The sequence below is a fragment of the Manis pentadactyla genome, chromosome 1 (genome assembly GCF_030020395.1).
Source record: "Manis pentadactyla isolate mManPen7 chromosome 1, mManPen7.hap1, whole genome shotgun sequence".
NCBI classification, from domain to species: Eukaryota; Metazoa; Chordata; class Mammalia; order Pholidota; family Manidae; genus Manis; species Manis pentadactyla.
In genome coordinates this window covers 64153049-64165525 of record NC_080019.1, presented here as the reverse complement: position 1 = coordinate 64165525, position 12477 = coordinate 64153049, and the positions used below count along the sequence as shown (strand labels likewise).

Here is a 12477-nt window from a genome sequence, read left to right as displayed (position 1 = left end):
TGCTCCTGGGCCGCTCTTCTGTCTCCACCGCCAGCTCCCACGGGCCTCTCCCCTGCCTGTCTGGTGCCGCCACTGCTGGCACGTGAGGGCTGCTCCCGGACCCCTCTGGCACCTCTGCCCCCAGCACGCGCTGCCCCTCTCCCACTACTGGGCCAGTGTGTCAGGGTCTGCGCCATTTGGGGGAATGACTGGCATGCTGCTTATTGCCGTGAGGGGCTTCAGAGCTGTGCTGCCGCTCAGGGGGTTAGGGTGCCTAAAGTTCCCCAGGATTCCCAGCTGCTGGCTGAGTGTGCCGGGAGGACTTCATCCAGCTGTGGGGTCCCTGTCTCTTTAAGACTTGCAAAAAGCACTCGCTTTTCTTTTGTCTCAGGGGCACCGATTGCGGGGAGCTGCCCGCAGGTTTTGCTTTTCTGTTTCTCTAATATCCAGCACCCCGTGCACCTTGTGTCTGCGCTCTGGGTGTGGTTTCTAGAGCTGGTTGTTTAGCAGTTCTGGGCTTTCACTCCCTCCCTGTTCTGACTCCTTTCTTCCCGCCGGGTTCTGGGGTGGGGGAGCGTTCGGGTCTCACCTGGCAGTGGCTTGTATCGTACCCCCTTCGTGTGATGTTGAGTTATTACAGATGTAGATGTATCCTGGCTGTTGTACTGCATCCACTGGTGTCTCTTTTAGGAATAGTTGTATTTATTGTATTTTCGTAAATATATATGTTTTTGGGAAGAGATTTCCACTGAACTACTCACGCCACCATCTTGGCTCCGCCCTCCTCCAAGGTTTTTTAAGCCGTAAAACCAGAATAATAAAAATGCCTATCTCCCATTGTTGTTGCAATAAGTACATCATACAAAATAAGTAAAGTTTCTAGAAAGGAACATCAAACAAGGTACCTACTCAAAAAATGTTAATTTTCTTATCCCCTAAAGACTAAAAGTATTCCTCAAGCTTCCTCTTTTTATTTTTCAGCCTTATGTCCAATGGCTTAGTTTTTGAATTGCCATCCATTCTTAGAGATTCTTAGTCGAATTCTTAAGAGCTTTTATCAAAAGTAGACTGTCTTAAGGAACAATGAAAGGCCTGCTCAGTGCTCTGGGACTTTTGAGAGGTTGGAAGGGGTGGGGGATGGTCTCCCATTCAAATCAGGAACTGGACAAACTATGGATATCACTATTATTTAACATCTCTGTAGGATTTCCAGCCAAAGCAATAACGTGAGAAAAACAAATGAGCACTACAAGAAAAGAGGCTAGACTCTCATCACTGTTTCACAGTTAATATGACTGGCAATCTAGAAGTCCTGAAGGAATTTATTTTAAAAATTAGTATGATGGCAGCTGAAAAACTAAATAATTTTCTTTCCTACATATAATAATTAGAAAATTTATTAGGAAAAAAGATCTCATTCACAGTAACCTCAGAAAATATAAAGATAGATAGAAACAATAAGAAATGCACAAGACCAGAAATGAGAAGAACTATAATAAGTAGGTAAACATATCATGTTCCCAGATATAAAAACTTGATAATGTCAAGTTATCAATTTTTCTTAAATTTATTTACAAATGTATTACAATTCCACTCAATTATGTTGTGATAAGTAATTGCCCAAGTGATTCAAACTGAACAAATGGCTCCACTAGATAAGACATACTTAGAAATGAATAAGGAAATGGAGTTGCATAATCAGGTAATCTAATAAACAACCTAATATCTCGAATAATTAAAAGAGTTTCTGGCACAGAAATAAGAGATCAGTAGAGTGGAATGTAATATGCATAAACAGAATCAGGAATATGAAAGAATATAGGACACCAGTGATATTTCAAGCCCAAGGAGGGAAGGGTGGTTATTCAACCATTTAGAGAGAAGTAAAATAGAAATGCACTTCATACCATGTATCAATTTAAATTAAAAATAGAGTAAAGATTTATATGTATAAAAACACTGAACCGCAAAGGTACTAGAATAAATGCAAACATTATGTGATCTTGGGGTGTGGTGGTCCTTACTAAAGGGAATCCTAAGGCAATAATAGTGTGGGCTTTGGAGCCAAAGGACAGAGGATTAAGTCCCAGCTCTGCTGGAAGTGGACAGGAGAGCCTCTGGCAAGTGACTGAGCCTGCTGAGCCTCTGTTTGCTCACCTATAAATGGGGATACAAACACCTACCTTGCACAGCCGGGAGAGCAAACAAGCATACGTCAAGAGCCTGGCCTAAGGAAGGCACGATTCTTATTGACTCTTCTCTCACATTGATCAGTGTAAAGAATGTAAGCTTCTGGAACTCAGAGACCATTGTCTTCCTAGCACGTTTTCCCTTTCCAGATTGTTGTTACAATAAGGAAAAAACACATTATACAAAGAAAAGTTGTGACCTTTTCCTTCATTATGTGATCTGTGCTGAGAAAGAATTTTTCCTCCCTTTAGAGGCACCATGTGGGCCAGTGCACAAGACCACAGGGCTGCAGTCACAAGCTTATTTGGGGCATCTTTGGTGTGTCACAAGCCTCCCTGAGCAGATCCTCATGAGTGAGAGGCTCTGGCTTGTGTCTGGGGAGGTGTTTGCCGGTGCAGAGAAATGTTCGCCATTTCTTATAAGACAGGGAGGTTTGAATTACCGTGAAGTGGGGAAGTACCCTTCTGATGTTCACTCAGGAACATCTGAGCACAGCCACAGAGGCTGAGTCTGGGCTCCAGCAAGAGAAGAGCAGCAGCCCCCTGGTCATCCACCAACTCCAGCATTTGCCAAAAACACTGAGAATTGGAAAGTAGTGAGAAGAGAAAATGTGGGCGTGAGAGTATCACACACTACATAATTTGGAGGCGTGTGTCCACAGGGAGGTGCATGCCACGGTCATCTGAAGGCCCTTCTCAGTCTCCCTGTGGAGGCTGGCTGAGCCCCTGCCTGCACAGCTGTCTAGACCCTACAAGAAATTTCCTCTTCCTGAATCCAGTGTTTGCATATCAGCTGTACCTAAGGTCAAAGAGGAGAACTGAGCTAAGATTTCTAATCTTTAAAACAAAATTCAAATGTTTCACCTAGTGTGGCCTCCACTTCAGGTTTCTTATAATCTGATGTGTAACTCTTTACTTTGACCTTTGCCTAGGTTTTCAACCCAATTACCTTCAGAAACTCTTTACCAAAACTTCCAGCAGCCCCTGCTTGAGGGCACTTGCTTTTCATTACAGTTTAATTGATCAGAGAATACACAAAAGCTTTAATAATTCTACAAGTTTAAAAATTATAATCCACGTGCCTTGCACAACTGTTCTTTCATCCATTACCTTTCAAATGCATGTGTAGTTTCACATTGCTGCAATCTTAGTTTGCACAGTTTACACTCTTTATTTTTCCTAAACATTTGTCTGTGATTCTACTTGGTCTCCAAAATTAGTTTTATTGACTACATAATAATCTATTGTGTAAATGGATGACAATTTATTCAAAATATCCTTCTTGTGTCATTTAGACTGTTCCCATTTCTTTTCTGCTTTCTGTTATGAAAACGATGCCACAGTGAACATCTTTGCACATACTGTATTTTGGTTTGGAGGACTTTTTTTTCTTAGGGTAAATTCCAAGGAGTAGAACTACTGGATCAAAGCCATGTGTATCTTGATGATTCTTATTATATATAAAATGTCCAAAACTTATTGAATCAGTTATGTGACTCAGCAATGAATTCTCCAGGTTCAGTGCAATCTCATCAGCTTTGAGTGTCATCACTTAAAATTTTTTTAGTAATCAAAATGGCATTCCAAACTTAAATACATTTTCTAAAGAAGGCTCCCCAATTCTAGATGCTTATCCTTATTTCAGCTTTGCAACATTCATTAACATTCTAAATTGGTGAGTGTAAAACTATGCTTGCTAACAGGGAGAGGTAGCCATTACATGTTAACTAATAAAAGTGGAAGTTGCTATATATATTTACTTGGAGCTGGCCAGCCAAGACTGGGGGCAAAAGGGCTCCTCTCCCTCTGCCTCCAGGAATTGTGAGAAAGGAGACAATGGCTATGGAGAGAAACAGTCACAGCTGTGAACGCCCAGATTCCCCACCCAGGCTTTGTCCAGAGTTAGGGGGTTTGGAGGTCTGTTTGATAAACTGGGGTCTCTAAGAGGACGAACCCTCTCTGCCAGGTGCCTTCTTACCAACACAGGGTGGCCAGCACTGTTAAGTGAGTGATGAGGCAGAAAAAAGATGGAATTTGTACTCTTGAATGTCTCTCGGGATGGACATATGCATGGCATGGGCATGAAGGCAAGGAGCAGCATGCCTGGGTACCTGCCAGTTCAGGAGAAGGGGGCCAGCCTGGGCCAGAAATGTGATGGACATGTGGCAGCGACAGAGGGTTCTTTGTTCCGGTCAGAGCTGAGGGAAATCTGCCACCTGGGAGACATGCCCACCACAACCATGTCTCATGAGGCCGTTAAATGCAGATGTCGGCAAAGGGCTCAGGGCCGGGCCTAAGCTGCCCCACCCGGGCAGACGACAACCACAGGAACGGGACTGACGGGAGGCCAAGGCACCCCCTTCCCATCCTGCCCACCCTTGAGTCATGCTGGACCCTACCCTGTATCTCCACTGCCATCTCAGAAAGGACCAGTGAGAGGACAGAAACTGAAATTACAGGCTGGCAACATAAACAGGATGAGTAAAACCTAAAGTCATCATTCAAGTGAATGGGTCAGACTAACTTTAAACCACTTTGGACTAAAATCTGTGAATCCTTTTTCTAGCTACCCAGGAGGCGGAAAGCTGGGAACAGAGATCCAAATTGTTTTGGACACTAAAGAAACTTCATTTACATTGCACAGCTGAGTTGTACTGTAAGCAGTTTCAGTCAACCAGCTGAAGTAATATGATCTCATATTTTGCACAGCTTTTACCCATGTATGCTTACCTGCTAGAGAGATGCTAACAGGTCAACTCCACATGGTGAAACTTAGGGTGGCTTTTGCTTTAGTTTTTTTTTGCTTTCCTTTATGGTTGATGTCATTTATTTATTTACTATAACCATGTCATTTTTCCAAAATTCAAAATGCCATTTTTAGAACCTAATTCAAACCTCTTGGCTATTTCAGATCTAAATATTCATTTTGATTAGGGCTTCATAGATGGCAGAAAACCATATCAGTTTTCATATCTCTGACCCCATGTAACTAGTAATCAAGGACTTGGCTTCTGGCTCTAGAGACCCTGCAAGCTTCCCTGGGCTCTGTGTTCTAGAGCCCCCGGAAGATTCTACAATTCTATACTGATCAAGTTGCTTTTATGGAAGTGACACATGAATTAAAGACACAGTCCTCAAGCTGAACAAAACTTTGGTGAATTTTTTCAAAAGTTAGACTTATGTTTAGATCAATCTGGGAGAAAAAGGAAAGGAAACACAAAGAATTAACTGTGAGTAGAGGCTACTTTGCTTCCAGAGCAAGCTGCTCTGTCCCTTTCTTGCATTAGACACTGAACTGTAGAGGGACGTTCTGTGATTGTAAACACACAAGAGACAAAGTGATGGGTATTTCTTCTCTGCTGCTGTGGATTATGCCAATTGGAGTAAGGGTGCTGGTAAGATCATCCAACCCCATTTTTCACCTCAAAAGCCTGATCAGTTGCGTGAGCTACTGGGACAGAGCCATGAAAACAGATCAACAAGTTCTATCCAAGAGACTTTACTTTTCCCTAATTTCACAGTAAATGGCTTCTCATCATCTTTCCTTCATTTCTGCTCCCTACCAATTTTACAGCTTTTTTTAGCTTAAAATGTGATCTCATGTACACTCTCTTGTTTGATTCTTCCCACAACCTCAAGTGATGTTGTGATGCTTATTTTGGAGATGAGTAAATGTGACTCAGAGCTGAGGGCTTGCCCACGTCCCCAGCTGGTGAGAGGACGGCTGGGAGTGACCCCTGTGTCCCCATCTCTGCTCTCACTTTGCACAAGCCCCTGACAGGTGCTGACCTTTGGGGTCCCAATACTCCATTAAGAAGCAAAGACAGTTCCTTGCTGGCTCTAATTATTGCATCCCCAAAACCTACCTTGAGAAATGCGCTCTGACATGTAGTCATGTCCCCCACTCATGTCCTCCTCACAGAAAGGAGGAAGTCGGCAGGACTGCCAAGGATGGAAGGCAGGGGTTAGCTGCCCTTCAGGGAACTACTTCCTGGTCTGTTTTTCCTGCTTCTCCAGTGAAATCTGTAATCTTAAGAAAAGTAGGCACTGGCCCTAGGCATCCTCGTCTAAAAAAAATCAGATTTAATAGGAAATCCCATTGGCCTACCCCTCCTGCTCAGCTCCTTTGCGAAGGAGAAGCCCTAAGGAGTTTGCTGTTGACACATGACCAGCTCATCTCAGCACCATCAGGAGCAGGAAGAGGGAAGAATCCTAGGTTAGTTTCACTTGTCACTGTAATTGTTATAATAGTCAATTATAGTAGCTAAGTCTTTAAAAATTAAACCTAAAAATCACTGCAGAGAATTGGACATAAATACCGCAGGTCTAGCCTGAACATTTTTGTTTACTTGTAGAGGTTCAGTTTCTCCATCAGCTCCGATGAACAGCACCTTATGGGGCCATGGAGAAGGGTAGTCATTTGTAATAATAATCACTGTTATTATTATAAGCATTGTTTTTTTAAACAGGTAAAGCAATTTTGAAAGTCATTTATAAACTGTTAAACATAAAATGCAAAATGCCTTAAAACACAGTTTAAATAATTGTTATAATACTATTGTTATCATGATCCAGCCTGTTTTTTTCCTATTTTGTCTTTCTTCCTTCAAATGCTCTCAGAAACCCACGTGAGCATCCTTCACCACCATCCACAGTATCTGTTCCTTCTCATCACAGGGTCTTGCTGATGATCAAAACTTCCGACCTTTCATTCCTCACACCTGCCCGTTGCAACTCTGATACATCTTTTGAAATGCATGCTGAAGAACTTTAAATGTACAGGCTGTTCATCACATATGGTTTTGTTGGGTGAATGAATAAATTAACTGGTGTGGTTACAAAGGTTGATCGCGCCTAATTGTTCTTCTCTCTCTTGTCACAGAGGGCTAGAAAAATGGCAACCACCGTAGACTGGTCGGAGTCTGTGGGTGCGGCTGTGGGCACCACACCCTACGACTACGAGGAGGCAATGCCGTGTGAAAAAGTCAATGTCAAGGAGCTGGGGGCGCAGTTCCTGCCCCCACTGTATTCCCTGGTGTTCGGGGCTGGGCTGCTGGGCAATGTGGTGGTGCTGGTGATCCTCACAAAATACAAGAGGCTCCGGATTGTGACCAACATCTACCTGCTTAATTTGGCGATTTCTGACTTGCTCTTTCTGTTCACTCTGCCGTTCTGGATTCACTATGTGGCGTGGAATGAGTGGGTCTTTGGCCACCGCGTGTGTAAGTTCCTCTCAGGGCTTTATTATCTGGGCTTGTACAGCGAGATCTTCTTCATCATCCTGCTGACGATAGACCGGTACCTGGCCATCGTCCACGCCGTGTTCGCCCTTCGAACCCGAACTATAACATTTGGCATGGCAACCAGCATCTTCACATGGGGCCTGGCAGGGCTAGCAGCCCTCCCGGAATTTATCTTCCACGAGTCCCAAGAGGATTTTGGAAAGCCTGTGTGCAGTCCTCTTTACCCAGAAAATGAAGAAAACACCTGGAAGCATTTCCACGTGCTGCGAATGAATATCTTGGGTCTCGCCCTGCCTCTGCTCGTTATGGCTGTCTGCTACTCAGGAATCATCAAAACGCTGCTGAGATGTCCCAGTAAAAAGAAGTACAAGGCTATCCGGCTCATTTTTGTCATCATGGTGGTCTTTTTCATTTTCTGGACACCTTACAACCTGGTTCTCCTTCTCTCTGTTTTTCAAACGACCTTCCTTGAGACCGACTGTGAATGGAGCAAGCAGCTGGACCTGGCCATGCTGGTGACAGAGGTGATCGCCTACTCGCACTGCTGTGTCAACCCCGTGATCTACGCCTTTGTCGGTGAGAAGTTCCAAAAACACCTTCGCCACTTTTTCTACAGGCATGTGGCCATCTACCTGGGCAAATACATCCCATTCCTTCCTAAGGAGAAACTGGAAAGAGCCAGCTCTATATCCCCATCGACAGGGGAGCAGGAACTTTCTATTGCATTTTAAGTCAGATGCAGAAAAAGTCCTCAAGAACAGGTGCTGGGCAGATGAAGCAAACGCATTGACCTCTCCACCAGCCCTTTGAATTTCCAGCACAACACTGAAGCCCGTGAAGACATTAAAATATACACCCAATAATGGCAATATAGCTGTGTGCCCCAAAGTCATTACCAGAGGTCAATGGCTGGTCAGTTTACTTAGTGTTAAACATGAAAAGCAGAGCTTTGCTTGATTCTCTGTAGAGTTACATGTATTTTAGTGCACCTGAATGTTAGTTACTATATGCAGCTGCAAACATGTAAATCTTTAAATATTCTAGATCATAACTTCAGCCAGCTACTGCTTAAGGGAAACATTTCACAAATACAATGAAATCAGTTACAATGCTTATTAATGTGCCAGCCCTTTCCAAGCTTGATGAAAAGACTTTTTTTTTAGCTTATGGATATGTACTCTCATGGCATGTAACATCTGTTCTGAATATGCTTCATAGGGAATTGATTTCCTATTCACACCAAATGACCATATTTCCCATGAGGGACTCAAAAGAAGAAGAGCAATGTGGTATTTTTAGTGTAGAGAATAAAGGCCCTGCTCATAGAAATTCCTTAGAGCCCTGAAATGTGCAGACACTGTCCTCTTAAATGCTTGTCCAACAACTGTGTGTTAGGCAATACAGACAAGATGCACAGACATGGCTTTAGCTTAACTGGAGAAAGCAGAAATGTCTAAGACAAACACATTCCCTGCCCCCATGAAACCTTCCATCTAGCAGAGGATGTAAGATGGGAAAAAATAGCTGCAGTGCAAAGAGAAACACACTCACTGCTCTGCCTGGCACAGGAAGGGAAAGACCATTTCCAGCTGGAAGACTTAATGGAGGAAGTAGCTTTTGAGAGGTTCTCTGAAGGAGGGGCAGGATTTGGAAAGTGAGAGGATTTGGAAGATGCATCTTAATCCAATGGAATCCTCAAAACAAAGGTGAGAAGGGAGGGCGTGAACATGCGTGGACAGCAGGGTGGGATGGCAGGCTGGGATGGGCCGGGAAGTTCAGGCAAAGCATCTTGGGCTTTCTTGGGAAGGCAAGGGGAGCTACTGAAGCGTTTAGAGCAGGGGAGGAAAACAATCAGCATGGTGTGTTAGGAAGGTAAGTCTGGTAACACACAGAGGACAGAATGTAGGCCCCAGAACTAGGCAGGGAGGGAAGTTAGAAGACAAGTGTAGTGTGGAAGCAAGGGAAGATCCATGGCCGATGAGAGAGACGCCAGGACCTCCCAGAGAAGAGTCTGGCCAAGAGGCACAGTGAGGCAAGAGCCAAAGCAGGAGTGATATATGGTTGATTGAGAAAAAAAAACAAAAAACGAGCAAAAGAGAGTAAATCATAAGTTAATAAAAAAAGGAGATACTATTTTTCATCGAGGTTAGAGGCACTGGCCATCCCTTAAAGGATACGAGAGAAAGCAGTGACCTGTTTAACTTTAGAAAGGGATGTGGGTGGAGAACAGGAGGAGTATGACCTTTCTTTGAAAACCTTTTGTGCTTTTTGTATTTTGAACCATGGAGACATGCTACCTATTCAAAAAAATAAACCAAGGAAACATGCTTCCTAACACACCTTGTTGATTGTTTTCCTCCCCTTTAGAGTTACATAAAAAAATAAAAGGCTATACTGCTCTTCATAAGTGGAATCCATTTTACCAGCTTTAAGGACATTAGAAGCGCCTGTGTGAATTGACCCTGAAACCTGCTTTGATCATCTCTAGCCCTCTTGTAGTCCAAGAAGACTTGGTCTTGCTGAAGTTTTGTAGCTGGAGGCTAAAAGTCAACAAAATAGATTCTAAGAAAGCAGGGAGGGGACACAGTGGGCAATTTCCATAGCATCCCGCCTCTTGGCCAAGCAGTTCCCACTGCCTACTACGGTGGACTCAAGCTCCATATGTCCATTCCTCCATCTGGTCACTTATTCATTCATTCAGTAAACAGCTGCTGAGCACCCACCATGTTCTCAGCTAAGTCCTAGGTAAACAAAATTAGGCCCTCTATGGGCCCTGCCCTCGGGCTGGATTGGACACTGCTCTTGTCCTACCTTTGCCAAAGGTCAAAAGCACGTCTTAAAAAAAATTGCCCATGCCTAAATTCAACCCAAATGAGAGAAACATTCATTTTATGACCAGAAAACATTCCACTTCATAATCAAAAGCTTGGAGAAGGGATGTGCCTGCTCTCGCCCATCCATTCGATCCGGCCCCCACTGGTGGTGAGCGGCTTCGTCTTTTCTTGCCTTTACATCTGTCTGAAAGCTCTTAATCCTACCCTGCATGGGCAGCACAGGATGTGAACTTTGGAACGCTAAACCACACAGCACGAATCTCAATTTGGCTAGGAAACTTTGAAGTACTTTTTCTCTTTTTTGTGGTTCAGCCAAAATGTAAATAAAGCAATCGTTTGAAAACTTGACTATACATCACTTGTTCTCTCTTGCGATGTGAAGTAGTGTCTGCCCTTAGGTAACCACAAGTGCAGGATATTGGTGCTAGTTCATACTCCCCAGATTCCTGAAAGCTTTTAGGAGCGTCGTGACCCATACAAACTGCACATAACCAGACCATGGAGTCGGTGCTCTCCGTTTTGCTCCCTAGCCCCACTCTGTCCAATAGAACTAACTACAAAGATAGAAATGATCTGTGTCTGCATTGTCCAACATGGTCACACTAGCCACATGCCACTGTAGAGCACTTGGAATGTGGCCAGTGTGACCAAGGAACTGAATTTTTAATTTTTATTCAGGTTTAATTTAAATAGCCACATGTAGCTAGTGGCCACTACATGTGGTGAGCGGTGTGGCATGAGCCCCTCCGAAGTTGTCTCTTCATATCTGTTCTATCTACAGCTCAGGCTCCCTGTAGTCAGTGAACACATCTTCCTCACTGAGTGACAGGCCAGGGACAGTGATGCCGAGGAGAGTAAGGTCCACCTCAAACCTCACTCACTGCAGGGGACGAGACCCATTGGACTTAAGTGACTTGAATGAAACATGAGGGGTGCCTCAAGGCCCTCACTGCAGAAAGCAGAAGGAGACCTTGGAGAAAGGTGCACAGGGAAAGTGACATTCTGCTTAGGTTGGGTTTTCTCCAGAGAGCAAAGAGTTTATTTGGGAAGTGCAGGCAACTCCAGAAGGAAGTTGGGAAGTAAAACAGGAAACAGAAAGTGCCAGCAAAAGGTACATTATGAAGTATGTTCCCCTAGGGGTGACTGGAGCTCAGAATCACTAGACACCTCCAGGGAACAGTGTGAGTCATAGTCCGTTATCCCCTTCCTTGAAGACCTAATGTTGTGTGGGGTATTGAGTATTCATTCCCCAGCATTCATTCCGGCTTGCCTGGCTCTGGCAAAAAGACCTTCCCGGCTTTGGGGAAAGCTCCCAGGGCAACAAGATGCAGATACTGGATTTTGGAAGCCCTAGTTGGGCACTCTCAGTTAAGGCTTGAGGGATTAAGCATTTGCTACCTATTTGAATGGCTTTGTGAACAACTGTTTCATGAAGCAAAGGGTAGAAGTGAGAGTGGTGTCCAAGCAGGTTGGTCAATTCTTCGGAAGGCACAGTGGCACAGAAATGCACTATGGAGAACCTGCTGGGAGGTCTGGAGTGATCTTGACAGTGGCAGTGACCTTGAACTCACCCGTGTTGACTTTCCTACTCCTTTTCCAGGTAGAATTTCTGAGGTTTTCTTCAAATTCCAGAGCTAAGATTCTAAAGTCTTCACAACTTCTGAAAAAGCAGGTCCTTATCCTTTGTAACCTATGGGCTTTCAATAATTCATTGGGGATCTCTTCCATTTCTGCCCAAATTCCCAGTATAGTTAGGGTCACCATTCCTCTTTTTATGTTTGCTGATCTAACCCAGGGTCAGTGAACTGTACTCCATGGCTAAATACAGCACACTGCCTGTTCTGTAAATAGAGTGTCACTGGAACACAGCCATACTCATTTGCTTAAGAACTGTCTGTAGCTGCTTTTGCCCTACCAGGACAGAGTGGAATAATTGTGACAGACTGTATGGCCCACAAATTCTGAGATAGTTACTTTCTTGTCCTTTGCAGAAGTTTCCTGACCCCTGATAAACCATGCCCCACAGGATCTAGGGCTCTGATATGCACAGTCATGATAAGAGAGACCAGACTGCAGAGGAAATCTGGGGATATGAGGTCTGTAGATAAGCTGCTAAATTTCCAGGTTAGTTCTACCTTGACCCAGATGCAGTTCAAAGCAAACAAAATAGGGTTAGATTCGTAGTCCAATGTGCTCTCTAATGAGGAATGTAAACAGCATTACCAAGAGAGC

General features: G+C 44.0%; 1 protein-coding gene across 1 annotated transcript; it reads left to right on the top strand.

Annotated features, from left to right (window-relative positions):
* Positions 1–7056: 7056 nt before the first annotated feature.
* On the top strand, positions 7057–10237 carry CCR3 (C-C motif chemokine receptor 3). The gene has a single exon (XM_036883344.2). The coding sequence runs from the start codon at positions 7063–7065 to the stop codon at positions 8140–8142; it is 1080 nt and encodes a 359-aa protein (XP_036739239.2). The 5' UTR covers positions 7057–7062; the 3' UTR covers positions 8143–10237.
* Positions 10238–12477: the final 2240 nt, after the last annotated feature.

Excerpts from the sequence above, each read along its gene's own strand:
- CCR3 (XM_036883344.2), top strand. The coding sequence starts at position 7,063 with ATGGCAACCACCGTAGACTGGTCGGAGTCTGTGGGTGCGGCTGTGGGC.